At 38.4% G+C, this 18,682-nt stretch overlaps 1 protein-coding gene and 1 long non-coding RNA gene across 2 annotated transcripts in view; one reads left to right on the top strand and one right to left on the bottom strand.

Annotated features, from left to right (window-relative positions):
• Positions 1-329: 329 nt before the first annotated feature.
• tanc1b (tetratricopeptide repeat, ankyrin repeat and coiled-coil containing 1b) overlaps positions 330-18,682 on the bottom strand; it is a 116,759-nt gene continuing 98,406 nt past the window's right edge. Inside the window, exons 14-26 of the mRNA XM_083537971.1 lie at positions 17,571-17,679; positions 17,011-17,133; positions 14,539-14,775; positions 13,616-13,801; positions 12,768-12,846; positions 7,523-7,656; positions 6,772-6,895; positions 6,321-6,496; positions 5,840-5,972; positions 4,732-4,823; positions 3,859-4,005; positions 3,128-3,228; positions 330-2,946 (exon numbers count right to left, since the gene is read on the bottom strand). Coding sequence (XP_083394097.1) covers positions 1,587-2,946; positions 3,128-3,228; positions 3,859-4,005; positions 4,732-4,823; positions 5,840-5,972; positions 6,321-6,496; positions 6,772-6,895; positions 7,523-7,656; positions 12,768-12,846; positions 13,616-13,801; positions 14,539-14,775; positions 17,011-17,133; positions 17,571-17,679 — 3,001 coding nt within the window. The 3' untranslated portion in view covers positions 330-1,586. The remainder of the gene's footprint in view (positions 2,947-3,127; positions 3,229-3,858; positions 4,006-4,731; positions 4,824-5,839; positions 5,973-6,320; positions 6,497-6,771; positions 6,896-7,522; positions 7,657-12,767; positions 12,847-13,615; positions 13,802-14,538; positions 14,776-17,010; positions 17,134-17,570; positions 17,680-18,682) is intronic.
• On the top strand, positions 11,673-13,026 carry LOC310724280. The gene is made up of 2 exons (XR_014533024.1): positions 11,673-11,723; positions 11,882-13,026. It is a non-coding gene; the product is annotated as an uncharacterized lncRNA (long non-coding RNA).

Below are 18,682 nucleotides of genomic sequence, written 5' to 3'. Positions count from 1 at the left end.
AAGTCAAAAACATCCTTTTTTCTCCAGTCTGTGGTGAGCTGATGTATAATAATGAGAGTAAACAAGAGCATTCACATGACAGGATCTTAAACGATTGGGACTAAACAGCTGTCACTGCTGACTGGAAAAACAACTTCAATTTGCTAGAGTGTATAATAATAGGACTGCAGAGCAGTGAAAAATCAAGTGGTTACCCTTGTGGTTACCCTTTTTCCAAAGCGATGCACCCTTAATGCAGAGTGCCTCCTGTACGAGCCTCTAGGGGCAGTGTTACGCTCTGGATACATTGTGCTAAATCTTTAGCTGAACAGAATGACAGTAATGCAGGGTGACTGTTTATCAGTGAGATTTATTATTTCCTGTTGAATAATGGCAGTAATGCATCTTTACAGCATGTAATTAAAGAAAAGTACAGTTCACATTACTGAAACATGGCAACATCTGCAAATAAAATACTTATTAAAATAGAATTTCCAATCCCCCCAAGCCTGATATCTCTCGTTATACTACTTTTACTCTTTATTAAAAATGGCAACTGTCACATGCACTTCAACCTATGTCATCTCCATAGAGCTTCTTATTGAAATATTTTAGCAGCTGTGCAAAAATAACTATATAAAATATATTGCTTTTACAATTGCCAAGCCATAGGTGTTGTAAATAAATTATCTCGGACAGCAAAACAACAAGCACAGAGGAGAGAAGATTTATTTTAACATTATAGGGCAGATTTATATGTAACATACAAACAGGGGTCTATTTTCAATAACCTCAAACATCTGGGGAAAAAGAAGAAAAAAAAAAGTGCATAAAATGACACACAAACACACAATTTTCCCATAAGTCAAATACAATGACAGACTTTTACATAGAATAAAGGGCTTGAAAAATACAAGTATAATTTACAAAGCTAAAAGCCATTTGTCAAATCCAGTCTTGGAGTAGAGTGTAGTGTTTCCTTGACCTAGAACACCTGCTTCAGCTCATACGAGGCTTCAATCTGATTAGCTGAAAGAGGCGAGTTAGAGCATGACAAACTGCTATTCTAACACAGGTTCAAAGATGCACTGCACTAGTGGTTAAAGTGTACTCATTATTGACCTCTACTTTTTTGTACTTTGCTTTTTTTTCTTCTTTTTTTTTTTAGCAATTGATCACATTGTACTCATTATGTTTCAGCACCAGTGACACAATGTCATCAGATAAACCTAGTGTGTGTGTGTGTGTGTGTGTTATGAGCACTTGACAGGTTTGCGGTATTGGATTGTAAAGTTCTATATGTGGGTTTATGTACATCCCTATGCAGTGGTTTGTTTCTAGTGTGGCTGAAGCACAGTATGACAGCAGCCCATTAGCACATTGGTTTGGCCTCACAGGATAAACCAAACTTTTTTTGTTAAGTGAAACTTAAATAGGATTTAGTCATTAGGCCTAATACAGTGTACAATGAAAGATGACTGAAAACAAAATCCCTTTATTTAATGCTGAAGATGTTTTCTGTGTGTGTGAGAGAGGGAGAAAGAGTGGAGGGAAAGCAAATGAAAGAGCAAGGTGCAAAGGATTTCTGCGTTTGTTATGAATGGGCTTTATACGTTGGATTCAATAAAGGATCGCTTTGGTTTCATTGAAGCTACATGAATGGCAGGATTATCTCGGCTTAAGCTGGGATGTTTGGGCTTGTTGTCCATGTAGGAATGTGCCATGGCCACCGCTGGCTTGGACTCTTTGTAAGAGGTGGCGGCCTGACAGAACTTGTCACTGAATGGCGTACAGTGTAGACTGCCATTGTGCAGACTCCCTAAACCAACACCCTGAGAGGAGGATTTAAGTTGCTCAGGGTAAGTGCTACCCGGTTTGGCAAAGGCTAGCTCACTGTTCACTCCTGCAGACGACATGCTGTGGCTGTCTGAGTGACTCTGCCAGCCACGGGACACTGGCTGCTGGCTCTGCTGATGGTGATGCTGCTGAAAGCGCGCCGTTTTGTCCATAACGCCCATAAAAGGTCGGGGTTTGAACTCTTGGCTGGCAGGCTTGCTTTTGTCCACGCTGCTTTTGGTGCGAACGTCTGGCCCATGCATCTTGCCGCTGTCTGATAGGCTGCTGCTGGATGCCAGGCTGCTGGTGGAGCTCGACACTCTCATGCTGCCAGGCTGAGATCCAGAGCCTGATCCTGCTCCCTGAAAGGACTCTTTCCTTAGCTCCTGCCCTTGAGCTCCATGTCCTGCTGACAGAGCCAGGCCCTCTAAGGAGCTCACTGAGTGAGCCAAGATTCTCTCTGAAGCCCTGTTTGAGCTACATGACACAAACGCCTCAGACAGCAGGAGCCCTTCACTGTCATGGTGAGTTGTGGCAGAAAGAGGACACCTGTCCACTTCACTAGGGGGCGATAGAGGGCTGATGTCAATGCCTGGCCCTGCTTTCAGCATGTGACGACTAGGGACTGGGCTGGATGAGCCATGGTTCTGTGACTGGGTCTTAATGCCCACAGGACATGTGGAACTTAGATGCTGGTTGGTTTTGACAATCTGGGCTTGTTTAGTGGGCTGGAGAATCAGGCTCTTGTGTGCTAGTGGTTCTCGCTGCTGCGGCTGTCGCTGACTCTGCCTATGAGTAGGAGGAGAGTTCGACTCTGGCAGGGTCCGATTAAATGAGTACAAGCTTTGGGACCAGGCTTCAGTTCTTGTGTCCATCTTAGAGGTCTCCTCTTCTTCATGAAGCTCCCTACTTAAGCTGTTCTCTGTTCCGTCTTCGTCTTCCTCCCCCTCTTCATGCTCATGGTCAGAGTCTTGGGAGACAGTAGACTGGCTCATCACTCCCTGTTTATTTTGTGCACGCTGCATTTGTTTGCACTCCTCCTCTACTCGAGCCAGCAGACGCCGAATCTCACGATTATTTGGGCAGAGCTTGGATGCTTCATGTAGGTCAGCTAGTGCTGCAGGAAACTGCCTATAATTGGAAGTGATAGAAGAAATATTAAAACATTTAAAGCATGCAAGGTGTACAGGCTATAGGAAAATACGAAAACCTGATACAGCAAGAAGAGTGCTATCACGGTTAATATGGGTTTATAGGTGTTCAATAGTCTACACTGTATTTGTAGTTTATAGAGAAAGTTGGCATCTTGTACCTGCTGCTCCTCTTGGCTCTAGCTCGAGCGTAGTACGCTTCGTAAGACTTGGGCTTCAGCTCCAGTGCTTTCGTGGCAAATTCCTCAGCCAGGCCAAAGTCCTACATAAAAGACCGAACACAGCGGCTTCAAGCAATATCGTGAAGACCTTCCACATTAAGTATAGTAAAATGCTTTCAATTTTGCTTTAACCGAAATTTATTGTTAATACTGAAAACAACTACTTTGAGTAAAAATAAAAAGCAACAACAACAAAAAAAAAAACAAAAAAATGCATAGTGTCAAAATATGTATGAAAATATACACATTTCTAGCTTTTATTAGATATGCTTTTCACATTCCAAAATAGATGCAAGCAAAAAGCTTCGCGAAGTTTAATAGCATAAGAGAATAATCTTCACATAGTGTTTTGCCTTTTAATACGAAGACGCACTGGATTTATGTTTTTAGGAGTTTGTTTCCTTCTGGAATTCAGAAATGAATTTATTTCACCAAACAAGAGTGTATTTAGAATTTAGATTTTTGCCCACAAATCAAAGATGTTCAATGCATCTACAGCTATATATTTAGATTTTTACTGTATTTGAAACAGGTGAAGTTGAACATAATTGTTTACGTATCCCACAACCATTCTGCAGTACATTGACTAATATTTCATGTACTTCATGATTACACATCACCAGTAATATCCTTTTAATCTAGTACAGATATAAGGTTATATTGATGCTTACGTTAGTTTTCCTACGGCAGCGTGAAAGGTTGAGGAACAGAGAGACTCGCAGCTCTCTAAATGCCTTCAGCTCTTCACCAAAGCCTTCTCTGGGAAACTTCCTCAATGCATACTGATACCTCTGAGCCGCCTCCTTCATTTTCCCTCTCTGTAACAGAGAGAACAGGAGGTCAAGCAGTTGGATCAGTACATAAGTTTATTATTTTTTTCAAAAGACAGGGAATGAAAAGTCATAGAAGAAGGAATAGAACTCATCAGTCATCCAGAGCAGCTCACACACTCACCCTGCATCAATCAGCTGATTTAGAATTGTTCCTGCTCTCTCTCGGACACAAAACTCATTCTCTTAAATGTCACACAGCAATCAGTGTACCACACACACACACACTCTTCTTCTTCTTTTCATTTTACTCTAATCACCCTCTGTTCTTATTAAATGATTCTTATCAGGTATTTTTTAAACCATATTTCCATGGATTGAAGGGCAAAATTTGATAAATTAATTGAAGATGATAAATTGTCGGTCTCATTTTAATAAGTGCTCAAGAGATAAGAGCAGAAGTGGGGATTTGGCACTAAATCATTCACGTTTAATTTGCTCTGTATTAGAGTTCCAAATTCTTTTAGAAACTGTTCAGGAAACAATGAAGCACCTGAGGCTTTCACTCCGAATTCAAGCATGTTGCAAGCAAGCAAGTTTAAACCATTAAAACGACTCATATTTGATTTCTAGTTGCATAAGAAATGGAAGGACTTTGCAGAAGTCACAAAAATATGTTTTAATTTCATATATAACCGACATAATCATACATCTCCAAGCTATCTTTGAATCTTATTTTCACCCTGACCTGGTTCAATCAATTGCATCCCTTACCTTGTAGAGCAGATTGCCCTCTTCCATGAGTTTCTGGAGTAAAATGATGAGGATGTCAGGCTTTGATGTGGCCATTGCCCACGCTGCATTACCTACATTATACAGAGAAGGAGACAGACAGGTTGCTTACCTAAACCGCCAAGTACAAAACAGAAGATACATATTCTGTATCAATATCACAGTAAAGTTACCTAAAGACTGTACCTGTTCGATCATAAGGAGACGTTCTGTAGCCTTATGACAGTTTAATTGAAAGCAGTTAAAAGAGAGAAATAAAGGGGAAAAGACAAACATTTCTTACTCAATAGTGAAATAGAGTCAATGGTGTTCATAGATTTTGGGCTCTGAAGTCATGCAGTTAAGAAGAGAATTATTGAATGTGTGTGTATATTAAAAACCCAGCATCCGTCATACCCCTATATGTATCTAAATGCCAGGCTCCATATGTGTGAGGAGGTGGTTTTATTACCATATTATCTAATATATATACAGAGGTTTATGAGGGTGAATTGCATGAATGGGAATCGTAAATCTGGTATTGTAATGCTGGTATTCTGACGGAGTATCGTAATAGATCTCATGCTGCTTAACACAATTGCTTGGAGACTGTCATGAATGGTTACTTTTGCTCGGGTGTGCGTTTGTGTGTGTGTGTGTGTGTGTGTGTGTGTGTGTGCATGCGGGAGAGAGAGAGCGGGAGAGAGAGAGAAGGAGAAAGAGAGAACCCACAGCAATCCTCCTTACCACATTACTGCATTTGTGGGAATTTATTCATGAGCTACATATTTTTCTCACAATAATATATGAGCTACAGAATTTATAACTATATGCAAGCTTTATGTCGGTCATATATATATATATATATATATATATATATATATATATATATATATATATATATATATATATATATCATGTGTCCATAAGTCTATCAGAGACCTGTTCTTTCAGGGTGGTTCTGAATATTTTAATATGTAAAGTCTAAAGATATTTTGGAATACAGCCTAACCGTTATTTTGGAGGGAAATAAAATAGTGGCAAAATGTATACCATAAATTCTCCTCAAACTGGTGAGTGCATTTGATTGTTTGCACGTGTTTATACTCACCTAGTTTGGCGCCTTTCTTGAGTAAAGTGACCACCACTGAAGTGTTTCTGCAGCCTATAGCACGATCGAGTGGCCGCATGCCACTATAGTCCACATGCTCGATCACAGCTCCTCTCTCCACCAGATAATGCACCTACACACACACACACACACACGCCCACACTTACTTAACCACAGGACTCATGGTTTTGTTAATGTAGAAGGAGACCTTGATTTGACCTTAATAACAAGTGGATCCAATAACCTTATTCCACAGGCATCAAATGCCAAAGAGAATCCTCTTAACATTTTTGTCCTTAGATGACAATCAACATACATGACACTTGAAAACACACAAAAAATATAATGTACTATATACTAAACGATATATGACAACATTCTAGAGTTTTGAACTTGGTGTGAACTAATGGAAAAAACTATACAGAACGAGTTGCACTAAAACTGGTTTAAATAAGAAGTTTCTTTGTTTCAGATAACTTACAATCTCTGCGTCTCCATAAAAAGCAGCCAGGTCAAGAGGAGTGCGTCCGTTCTTATCTGAGTGGTCTATAACTGCGCCCTTCTCCACCAGGAACTGAACCACATTCTTATGTCCTTTCAGGCATGCCCAGCTGAGAGGCGTTAACCCCTCCTTGTCCACTGACGTTAAAGATGCACCTGGAAAATATTTTGCTTTTAATTAAAAAACAAATACAGCCTGAATAAACAACATTACACCATGTAAATTTAAAGATACTGATTTACTTAAGTAGCTATAAGAATCACTGTGACAATAAATCTGTGAAACAAGAGTATCTACACACATTATAATAGTGTTGTGGTGGTGCTATTCTTGCTTATTTAACGTGATTGGTATGAAGCGAGCTATTAAGCATTTAAGTTCCTTTGTAACTCCTGAACTTGGTGGACCAATGGTAGGCTAGGTTATTCACCTTTAGCGATGAGAAAATCCACAGTGCTGAGATGTCCCTCACATGCCGCCACCATCAGTAATGTGCGACCCTGCTTATCACTCGTGTTCACATCTGCACCATGTTGCAACAGCACATCTGCAACCTAACATGGAGAGACAAATAAAAGAAATGTTATTGGTATGTCTGCTCTATTGATACCTTTGTTAAGTAATGGTAAAATCGCTGTGGTAGATACATGCCGCAGGGAACCAAAGCTCTCATACTACTTGTAAATAAAGCAGAATGGACAAGTGATCTGCAGCTACTGCACTAATACATATACATACAAACATGTCACAGTCACTGCTAATAGCCTTTCTCCCATTGACTTTGGATTTAATGCAAATATCATGACTAATTCATGAAAAGGGAACACATTGGGTGTATCAGCAGGCTACAGAGATAATATAACAATTACTTTTCAGGTTTCCCACAGATGTGCTAGGTGCAATAAACAAAATATTTCTTCAGAGAAAAAATAACAAGATTAAAATAACAAATAATGAATCCAAAAACAGGTACTGTAGATGATATGAAATGTAATACAGTGGAAGAAATTGTGACTTTTCCATCGCCCTTTCATCACAAATATTAATAGCATTTCTTTTATTAATATTCTAAACTGTTTAAATTAGGGTATACATGTCCAAAGCATGTCTCAATATGGAAGACTTAAAAAGCACAACAGGCCCCTTTTCTATGTATGAATGTGCGCATGACTGCGTCTCACCTGCCAGTGACCCTGCCTCACTGCACAAAAGAGTGCACACATTCCTCTTCGGTTCACCTGCTGAACCTGTGCCCTCTGCTCCAACAAGTATCTGCAGACGTCCATCTTCCCTCGGCCAGCTGCTGCAGTCAGAGCTGCAAAACCAAATATATATATATATATGTATATATATGTTTAAAGAAATCCGTGGTACTCTGGATGTACATGTGATTACTTAACACCTAAAAGAAAAAAAAGAAAAATAAGCAGCGCTGGTCAAGATGTTCTAAAAATTTGTAACGTTCTAATTTAAAGTATGAACCAGAAGTATAACTGTTTAAACTGAATATTGGCATGCATTTTTTCTTTCTTTCTAGAAACTCATTATGAAGCTAGAGCTATGCGAGGATAATGAGTTAATCAAGGCGAGAGTTTTCTCTTCATGTCTGAGAGTGGAGCTGTTTGGAACACTCAGGCCTGCCATGAAACTGCATGTGCCTGTGACACAGAATGTTGGATGTGGTTGGGTTGTCTAGGATACAGCCACAAGGAGATGGGAACAGTTACAGCAGGGTTCAGACATCAAGCCAGACCTGGGAATGACAAATATTGCCTCAGGAGGGATTTTTTTTTTTCTTCATAAATACTCACCTGTTTTATTGAGCTAATACAAGCATTGACCAAGTGATTCAGTTATGAATAAAGTAAAACAAAGCGACAGCTCTGTTCAGTCCTTGACGGAAGACAATAATACACGCTACATTTAGCACACAGACAAATGACTAAGGCGTCCACAATTATACAAGTTATTTTAGATTTACCTACTTAGAATTACTGTTTGAAATCCCAAATTAGGCTGCAAGTTTCGAAATTGTCTAATTGTAACGCTAAATTCACATTTCTTCCTCCCTACAGCTTTATCCATCAGAACTTGGGATGAAAAAAAAAATGAAGAGCAAAAATGTGTTGTCAACCCCTTGAAAGGTTAAGTGAGGCTGTGACAAGGATAGAAATCAATGTGTGGGCAAATGATAACAGATCTTTCTGTCAGTGTGAGTCAGTCCAGCAAATCCATCAAAAACCTTGCATCTCTGCAGGTCTACATCTATTTCAAGTGCATTACTCTGATGTGCACCATTTAACTAAGTCTCGAGTGATTGATTGTATCATTTCATATTGTAGCCCCCCTCAGAACTAACGTCTCACCCTTTCATGTTTAGACTACTCTGCTTCCAACCTCTTACCTGTATATCTCTTTTTATCCTTTAACCTAGCACGGATCAGGAAATTACCTATGCAAGTAAACCCTGCATGCTACAAAAGAATGACGCTTGCATATAATTATATGTCCTATGAAAGGAAGGTACATTTCTAATAATGATTACAGAAGATAAAGCCATTTGTAATCCTCTATGTAAAAGGTCATGTACTCATCATTGATGAATATGTACAGCACTCGTTCACTGACATTAATCCTTAATGTCATTAAATATTCAGCATAACATAGCAAAAACTTGGAAGAAACTATTGTTTGCTACAATAATCTTATTTATACAGATTTACATTCCAACTGCCATTCAGTTGGTGAAAATGAGACATGTAGATTTTGTTGCTGTCTTATTCTGTATTTAAAAAATTCTGCAAAAAAACCCACCACATGCAAAAACTAATTTGATAATACTGGAGAACAATGATATATTCGTCCTAGTGGCAACAACACTATTACAATTCAGTCTTTACAATTACACTGAATAAACACTTTTGCTGCTAGTGTGACATTCATTATGACCCTCTAAATCAAACTGTGATCTTTATGCAGTGAATAAAATAACATCACAGCATGTAGCAAAGCATGCTGTTGTGCAGAATTGCAATACTTGGTGTCTGCTTCAAAGAGGTGATTAATTCTCCAATTCTTCGGTAATGGAGCATTACATACCCATTTTGACCCAGATAGACTGACTTGCTAAAGAATGTCATTGTGCTCATACAATTAAACATTTGGGGTTTTGCATAGATACAGCCATGAGTGACAGAGCATTTCTTTTTGGAAGCAGGTCAAAGCAACCCTTGAAGACGGTGCCTCCATACACTCATCTGCTAAATAGAAAGATAACATTTTGAGACTATGCAAAGCATTAATATTCACATAATGCATTTTGCCGGCATAGTGTGTCAAGAGGAGAAATAAATGGTAAACATTCTGGACATAACAATTTAAACAACATATTTCATATTTGTATAGCGGTGACCTATATGTTAATGTGATTTGGTCATGGGACAGGGTGCTGTCAACAAGGGCTAGACACAGAGAGAGCATTGTTCCTCTCCTGCTGTCATAGATAATAGTCACTAGTCGAAAAGCAGCTGGGAAATGTATGTGCTAAACACTTAGACCTGGGCTTAGCACAACTTGACTGTGAATGGCAGTAAGACAAGTAAAAAGAATCTTTATTTGCATAAGACCTAGTATTCTGTGTTAAGCTTTGTAGCATACACAGTTCAGGAGTTGGTTAATAAAAGGTCTTAGCTACTGTGTTTATCTGAAAAAACAAAACAATAAATGGAGAGATGTGTGGCATCATAATAAACAAATGTCTCGACTTCTCAATGAAAGAATATCCGAACATCTCCTTTAATTTGTGCAACCTGTTCCTGTTACAGAACATGCACTCACTCACCCTATATCTTCAGGTATACATAACAATTATAAATTATACTACGGTATTACGACAAAACAAAAATAGAGATGGATTTTTAATAAGTATTTAAATAAAAATTAAGAATGAAGCACAATAATGTTTGTATTTAATGTTGTGCAATATCCAAAAGACAAGTTGGTTTCTGTTTTGCATTAAAACTGCTTGTAATATTCTAGTAAAAACCAAACATACTGAAAACTTTCCTGTGTCTGAAAAGGAAAAACACAACAAAGAAGAACCAGGAGTGTTAAGCAGCAAGAATCCTGTGACAGACATGAACAGGACAACATTCCTCTCACAAAACTCAGGCAACTGGTCTCCTCAGATTGCAAATGTATACAGACTGTTGGCAAAAGAAGAGGAGGATGGTAAACATGGCCTAGTCTCATCTATTTTAAGACATTTTTAAAACAGGACATTTCCTCAGTTTAATCATCAGTTTCTAAAGCTGCAAAAACGAAACGCTAAAATCGATAATAATCAATTAGTTGGGCTGCTCAAGTTACGAGTTAGCGTGAAGTTAAGAGAACACAGCTGCGTGCGAAAATGGCATATAAAACGCAAGTCGTGGAAACAAAGAAAACTGTACCCGGATGTTATGTAAAGCGGAGTTTGTGTGGCATGGGAGTACCACAGTGATATTAGAGCCACAAAAATAAAACAAAAAATAAAAACTGGTGTCAGGGATGAAAGTGAAACATCAGCACAGTAAGAAAAAACTGTTTAATCCTCATCATGTGAAAATGGTGTAGTTTAATGAAGTGCTGTTGTGTTTGTTTGTAACTTCTGGACAGTCGCACTGAATCTGTTCTGTCGTGACTCGCGAGTATCAGGTTGGATTCAATTAAGACTGTGCAAACAAACACTAAATCTAAAAACAGCAAATAACAGCAGCAGTAAAGAACCACATTTTAGTCACTGCTGTAGTTTCCAGCTAAAGCTTATGCATTTATACACCAATTTTTTCCATGTTTGTTTTATTAAGGCTGTTAGCTTGCTGCATTTCTCCGTTCCATTCTCTTTCTATAGCATTTGTCTACAAATAAAAATTATTACAACAGTGACTTATCTGTTTTTAAACGTGATTTACTGCAGCTTTACTACGTTCACATGCTTGTTTTTAATTTGTGTGTTTTTAATTTATGTATATATAATTTCATTACTATACAAAATGTAATTTATTATATATTCTAGATTCCTATATCTTCACAAATTAACAGAATATCTGTGTATTTCTTTTTTAAACAAAAATTGTCAAAATAAAAACTTTCTTTCGGCTTCTCCCGTTGCCGCAGCGGATCCTCGGCACGTTTCATTTGGCACGTTTTTACTCTGGATGCCCTTCCTAACGCAGCCCTCCCCATTTATCCGGGCTTGGAACAGTCACTAAGAGTGGTTTATATTATAGTCAATATAAAATATAATACAACATTATTTTGGCCGGGTTCGATCCCCATTCAGGAAACCCGGTCAAAATAATGTTGTATTATATTTTATATTGACTATTTTTAAGCATGGTTGTCAACTTGACATCTGCAAAATACAATACAAATTCTGATTTACTCAAATTGCTTCACCTTGCATACTCGAAAGCTGTGTTTTTTTTTGTTTTGTTTTTTTCTTTTTTACAGAAAGAAAAACCCAGCATGAGTGAATTTTAATTCTACATTCAAGATAGTTAAACTCAGTATGTGGCTTTTGCAATTTTTTAAAGTACATTTTTTATCCATAAATAACCTAAATTGGGGTTTTATTATAGTTATAAGAAGCAAAACCTCTAATATAAACAAATATTTTTCTATCCGATTAATTGATTAATATAAATAAATAATAATAATCGTCTGACTAATCAATTATCTAACTAATCGTTAGTTGCAGTCCGAGTCTTTTTTTGGCACAAAATAAAAAAGCTCAAATAAGCAGCTGTAAGTCATTAGGAAAAAGAAAGTAGGCTATATTAGCTACCTGCCATGCAGTCCTTTTTCTGAAATCGATCTTCAAGATTCCCCAGTACCAACAGTGGCATGAACCCTGTGTGGTGACCCAAAGCCTGCTAGATCTCATTCTTTACTGTCATTATTTTACACTTTGTCAAAATAACTCCACTTACAAAAATGCTAAATCAAAAACAGGTTACATTTGAAGCTTCTGGTTTTAGAACAAAATAATGGCATATTTTATATACTGTAGAATAACCTGTTAGTAAAGTCAAGCAACCACAATAAGGGTTTTGAATCACTTCCTTACAGAAATAATCCAAAGCACAGATTAAGGTTGGCAAAACCATTCAGCCAAAATACCAGTACTGGATGCTGGATATGTGCGATGAATATGGGCCAAGGGAGATGTCCATTTCCAAAGAAACAGAACAAAACAAAAAGCATTTTGTACCCAATGTTGAAAGACAGTTGTGTTTATGGACATGATTTGAGCAAGAACAAGTGATTTTCATTAAGGTGATATTAAATGTGAGCACAAGTAAATGCAGTTCATCCCTGAATAAATTGAAGAATAACAGGATGAATAAGAGGAAGCAGTAATTACATGCAGAGACAGAAACGTACCTGTTTCTCCCCACAGTGTATCATGAGCATCAATCTGCACGACCAACTCATTATCAAGGGCCAGTAACTCTCTCACCACCTACCAAACAACAAACCTGGCTTGAATAAACATTCTCAGGAAATAAACAATAAAATCCATATATATAACAGAGGTTGTATAAGGCTGCAGGAGAAGGGCAACTGAGAAAGCTGTGTTAGAGATAATAAGACTTTGGGTGATCAATACAGAGATGCCACAGAGGGTGAGATTCTCTCTGAGCTCTCTCAACATTATTAATACCCAAACACTCACCCTTCTGCCTCTGTCCTGATCAAACGCTCTTCCCAAATCACTAAATGTACACAAAGTCTTGATCCATTACACACTAACTCTGTTTCTCATACACACACTTTCCCCTCTCAGTCTACTTCCAGTTACACATGCTTTCTCTCTCTTTATTACACAAAGGTTCTATTTGGTTCTGGCTTCCAATAACAATTATTTTTCTTTTCCATGTTTCATTACTCCATTACTGTCTAACTGCCCTCATTTCCCTTCACCTGTGTGTTGAGCTGTACCTCCTTTCTAAAGAGGGTAAAATGTAAAGCATGGTCTTACATCAATCACACAGCAGTGTCTCAGTGGCCTGTTGCCATAGCTAATCTCCCATGGCAACCGTATCACTAAAATGTGTATTAGTAGAGTTTAGCATTGAAGAGATAAATGCTCAGTACAGAGAGCATGAGAAATTGTCCATACCTCAAAGGCAGACTTTGTGTGTATGTGTGAGTGAGTATTTGTAGTAATCTATATTAGGACATCTCCGAGTCCCATGCTGATATCTGTTTGTGTATGTGTGTTAGCTGACCTGTGTGTGTCCCATACTGGATGCTGCAATAAATGCTTGTTGAAGGGCTTTGCTCTTTAAGCTGAGCTCATGTAGCTGCTCCTCTCTGCTCCACCTCTGCTCCAGCAAGTACTGCATAATATCCAGATGACCCCTCAGAGCTGCATGTACCAGAGCATTCTGTCCATTCTTATCCACATGATCCACCTAATAATAATAAGCCACAAAACACCATTAGCATAAAAACAGCATCCATTAAAGAATGCTTCAATATAACATTCATATACAGGAAAGCAAAATCCGTTTGACACATTTTCTAAAATCCAAAAGATAATTTGGCTGTTAAAAAAAAAAAATTCACAATGAATTCCTGTAATTGCAGGTTGCAAACTGTTTGCATGTACTCAAAACACGACAATCTAACATTTCCATGCACATTTCATTGAATCTGAACCACATTTATGTGCATGTGCAGCAATCAGTGTCACCATAACAATAGGAGTCCTCTTAAGGAGTAACAAGGGGCTAACAGTTGCTTGTTAGCATTTTTTTTTTCTAAAATGCCTGACTCGTGTTTCTATCAAGTCCTCAGCAAACCCTCAGTAAATTGTCCTACAAATGTCATTATTGCATACTCTGTGGGAAGAAAAATAAATAAATAAATAATTATCTCCTGCCACATTTTACATATCAAACTTTATCCTCAAAAGACCTACTTTTTGATGCACTTGCTGAAATTATGTTGAATCGAAATGGCGACTAATAAACAAATCATTCACTTTAGCTGAATAAGTAGCGATTTGACCTGGATTGGGCACTGTTTAAAATGTTTATGATGGTGTGTGTAAGAATTCTGCATTGCTAATATCGAGGCTGCATGTAAAAGTAACGACTGATTTACAATTAATGATTGGCACGGTTTCGTTAGATTTCATCAAACTTGCCTTGGCTCCTCTCCTGCACAGCTGGCTGACCAGGTTCAGGTGTCCTGATGCAGCAGCGTAACTGAGTGTACTTATGCCGTTCTCGGATGCCACGTCCACACTGGCCCCAAATTCCAGCAGCAGGGCCACCATTTCATGATGACCTAGGTGTGCCTGCACGCACAGCACTGGCGCGTTGTTCAGCACTTCCGTACGGTAGTTCACGTTCGCGCCACCCAACATCAGCAAACGGCTCACCTGTACATACACACACACGTTCATATGATTCCTACACAGGTCATGCTAATACAATACAAAGAGCATTATAGCTTTACTCATCATAATAACTGCTATTGCAGTCCAATAAAGTAACATTAGTAATATCTGGAAAATATAATATTTTACTGATATTTGTTCGCTTCCCCCAATATATAGTTGAATCTTCTCAATTCATAGCAAAAATATAAAACCACACTATACAATAGCAGAACAGATGAATCCCTCTGTGAAACTGAACTTTAAAATACCTCACAAAAGCTTCAAAATGGCAAAGATTTGTTTATGGCACGGTGGTTGTTATTGGCGTTTCTCTCTTTATACAATTATTTTCCGTCCTCGCACAAACAACAACTAAACCTGGGCCTGGAGCTCTCAAACACAACCTGCTAATTAGCAAAGCATGCTAATCACAATGACACTCCGGCACACAGTTGATTATACTGAAGCAAGCTTTAATCAGGCACCATTCTTTCTTTTGATGAGCAAATTCAATAGACGTTATACTAATGATTAGTGATGGACATTGGGCTCAGCGAGAAGCAAAAACAGTGGGAGATGAGTTAAAGCGAAAAGAAAGAAAGAGACTATGTGAAAGAGAGGACAGAATAGAGAAAAGTAAGTGTGTGCAGGGAAAGTAATATGCTTTGTAATACTTTGTAATAGTCTTCTTGAGAAATGTGTGGGTCTACCTAAATAACCGTGCACGATGAAATCAATCTTGCCTTTAGCTAATTGGTAGCAATTTTGCTCTTACTTCTACTGCAACACCAAAAATGGCATTTCATATCTCAGTAACAGTGTGTTTGCACACGAATCAGCAGAATGTATCAGAAGTATTTGTCCAGACCCATAATTAATATGCTCTTATTACTTATTAGCTCTAAAGTATCTCAAAATGTCATGAAGCCTTCAATTCCCCCTCACAGCAAACTTGCTGCAGAAATGATAATGTAAGCTAGAAAAGCTTAATGGAAGAAAGTGTGTAGTCTCATGCTGGATGGGAATATGCAGAAGCCAAGTAAATACATTCCACATAAATCCATTCATAACATCGGATAATACCAACAGGGTTATCAGCGGAACATAGCTGCATCACAAATCACTTTAACTTCCTAATCAATTATTCAATAAACTTTATTGTTAGTCATTTGATTTTATGACCTACTATGAATTGCATTGTGCAATGAGAACCTACAAACCTCAACCTCAAATTCCCAACACTCAAATACCATTTTGTTGAGTGGTAAAACACACTAAAGATTATAATACTGGTGCTCCAGATGGTTTGACGCAAAGCTGGATAAACGAAAACCGGAATAACTGAAAACCGCCAAACCAAGATCTCTAGATTGGTTTAAGGTACACGGCACAATGCGCTACAACTCGTTTTCTCATTTTTCATGGTGTGACACATAATACTGTAGCACAGTAGTGTAATACATAAAATGAGACCAAATATATAGGCAACAATAAACACAAAGGACAATAATGCTGCAATAATCGGAAATATCGTAATTATTATGTGAGCACATTTGAACTCCAACACAAAGCGAGAACTCTTGTGAGACGAGCCCTGCAGTTCTGCTCACACCGGGAAAAAAAACAAAACAAAAAAAACAAATCATGGGTGGCTGCTGCGTGAATGTGACACTGACAGTAGATGAAATGATTTAAATGTCAGTATTGCATGCTAGGTTTATTATTTTTGTATTGATTTTTTTTAAATAGCATGGCTGAGAAAGAGCTACACAGCTGCATAAGCTTGTATATAGAAACTTGTGTAAACAGCAGAAAAAGATGCCACAGCGGGAACACTAATAAAAAGGCTACATTACGGTTATGAGTTCAAATCCCAGCACCACAAAGTTGTCTCTATTGGTCCTTTGAGAAAAGCTTTTAACCCTCCCTACAATAGGCGTGCTATATCATAGCTGACCCTGCGCTCTGACTGCAGCTTCCTAGCAAGCTGGAAATTGTAAAGAATTCTACAATGCTGTGCTATGTCATGGCAGTCTTTTTCTTCTACACGCTATTTTCCACTGAGAATTACAGCATAAAAATTCAAGTGATGATTCATACTTGGCTGGCTAAACTGCATTAATATTGCGCAGAGGCAAGCGAACAATTCAGACTCTTGTTGAAAAACAGCTATTGTTTGGTTAGTGTATGATCTTTTAAATAGTGCTGCATATGAGTGTGTGTTTGTGCTCTGACCTTGACATTGGGTGTGTATAGGTTTCTCAGGGATGCCAGAGCAGCAGACAAGCTGTCAGTGCTGAAGCTAATCCATAAACCTTGTAGAACACTGGATGATACGCCGGTCTTCTTACTCTGACCCTGTGGAGAAATTTTCTGAGATTTCTTGCATTGGAAAAATAAAGCACATTTTATGAGCTTTTAAGATTTTGCAAATGCTTTTCCTCAAAAAGACCAGCTAAATGACCGCACAGTGTTACAACCTTCCCATGCTTTTCTATTATAGTGTCCTTCACTCCATATAAACACACTCCACACCAAAATCAGTTCATTCATTATCAGTCACAGACCTCTGAAAATACCACGAGCAATCACAAGGTTTTAGTGATAAAATATATAAAAAAAAACAAAAACAAGATTTAAAACTTTTAAAAGATTGGTGACATGATTTCAATATTGAACAAAAAGGCACTGCGTTATCTGACAACTTTAAATCAAATACAGGACACTGTTGGTCTTTGTGGCGGAAAATGACGGCTACCCAAAATACGCGTGCTTGTCCCCTATTAATAAGTTACCTTAAATATGTGTGCTTTTAGAATATGATGTCCCAGCTCCATTGTCTGCTGCCTGTTCAGCTTTCCCTCCTGCCTGGACAACATGAATGCCATCAGGGCATGGCCACTCCTACGGGAACAGAAAACCAATAAACAATAATGTAATGCTGAACAATAATAAACACTAATAAAGCAGATTACTAACAGATGGCTGGAGAACTGATTCCCAATCAGAATAAACAGGGTTAAATAAGAACATGGCAAGTCAAGAAAAGAACATCATTAGAGAAATTATGATTTTGTCATCTTAATGCATGTGCGAGCATACACACGCACATGCACAGGTAGTTTCAGACTTCTAAGGAAGGCATGCATGCCCGGGAGGAAAGAACAGAGGTGTCCTCACGTTCCCCCATGCTTGGCTCAGACTCTGACTGGCATTCATTAACAAGAAACTTCATTAAAAGGCCACGCATGAACACAGGCTGGCTTTGATCAGATCCTCATCTCCTTCACTAAATAAACTATCGGGCCGAGTTCTTTCTGTATAAAAGCTGAAATAAACAGGAACTGCAAGACCTTTTTATTTCAAGTATCTCTGTGGAGCCAAAGCATGGAATTTATTTTAACACTTAATAACGAGAGGAGGACAGGAGAAAAGAGAAGAGGGGAGTGCAATAAAGAGAGAAAGAGAGAGAGAGAGAGAGAGAGAGAGAGAGAGAGAGAGAGAGAGAGAGAGAGAGAGAGAGAGAGAGAGAGAGAGAGAAAGAGAGAGAGAGAGAGAGAGAGAGAGAGAGAGAGAGAGAGAGAGAGAGAGAGAGAGAGAGAGAGAGAGAGAGAGAGCACAATAGAAAAAGCAAGAAAGACAGGGAACGAGAACGGAGTGTCCGTCTCACTATTAGGAAGGGTATGTGCTAAGAAGAGGTGAGTCACCAGCCTTCATTTGTTAGTCCCACAGCTGGTGCACTGAGGACACATGCTGTCCAATCAGAGCTCCGCACCAACCAAAGCAAAAAAAAAGAAAAAGAAAAAGGGGAGAGATAGAATAACAATTAGGCAGCATCGTTAGAGACAGTTCTCATCTTTATCTACACCACGTGCAGGCATTTGACATAAGGAAGCCTTGCTACATC

This window comes from Silurus aristotelis (genome assembly GCF_946808225.1).
Source record: "Silurus aristotelis genome assembly, chromosome: 3".
NCBI lineage: Eukaryota > Metazoa > Chordata > Actinopteri > Siluriformes > Siluridae > Silurus > Silurus aristotelis.
This window is presented reverse-complemented; position numbering and strand designations above follow the sequence as displayed.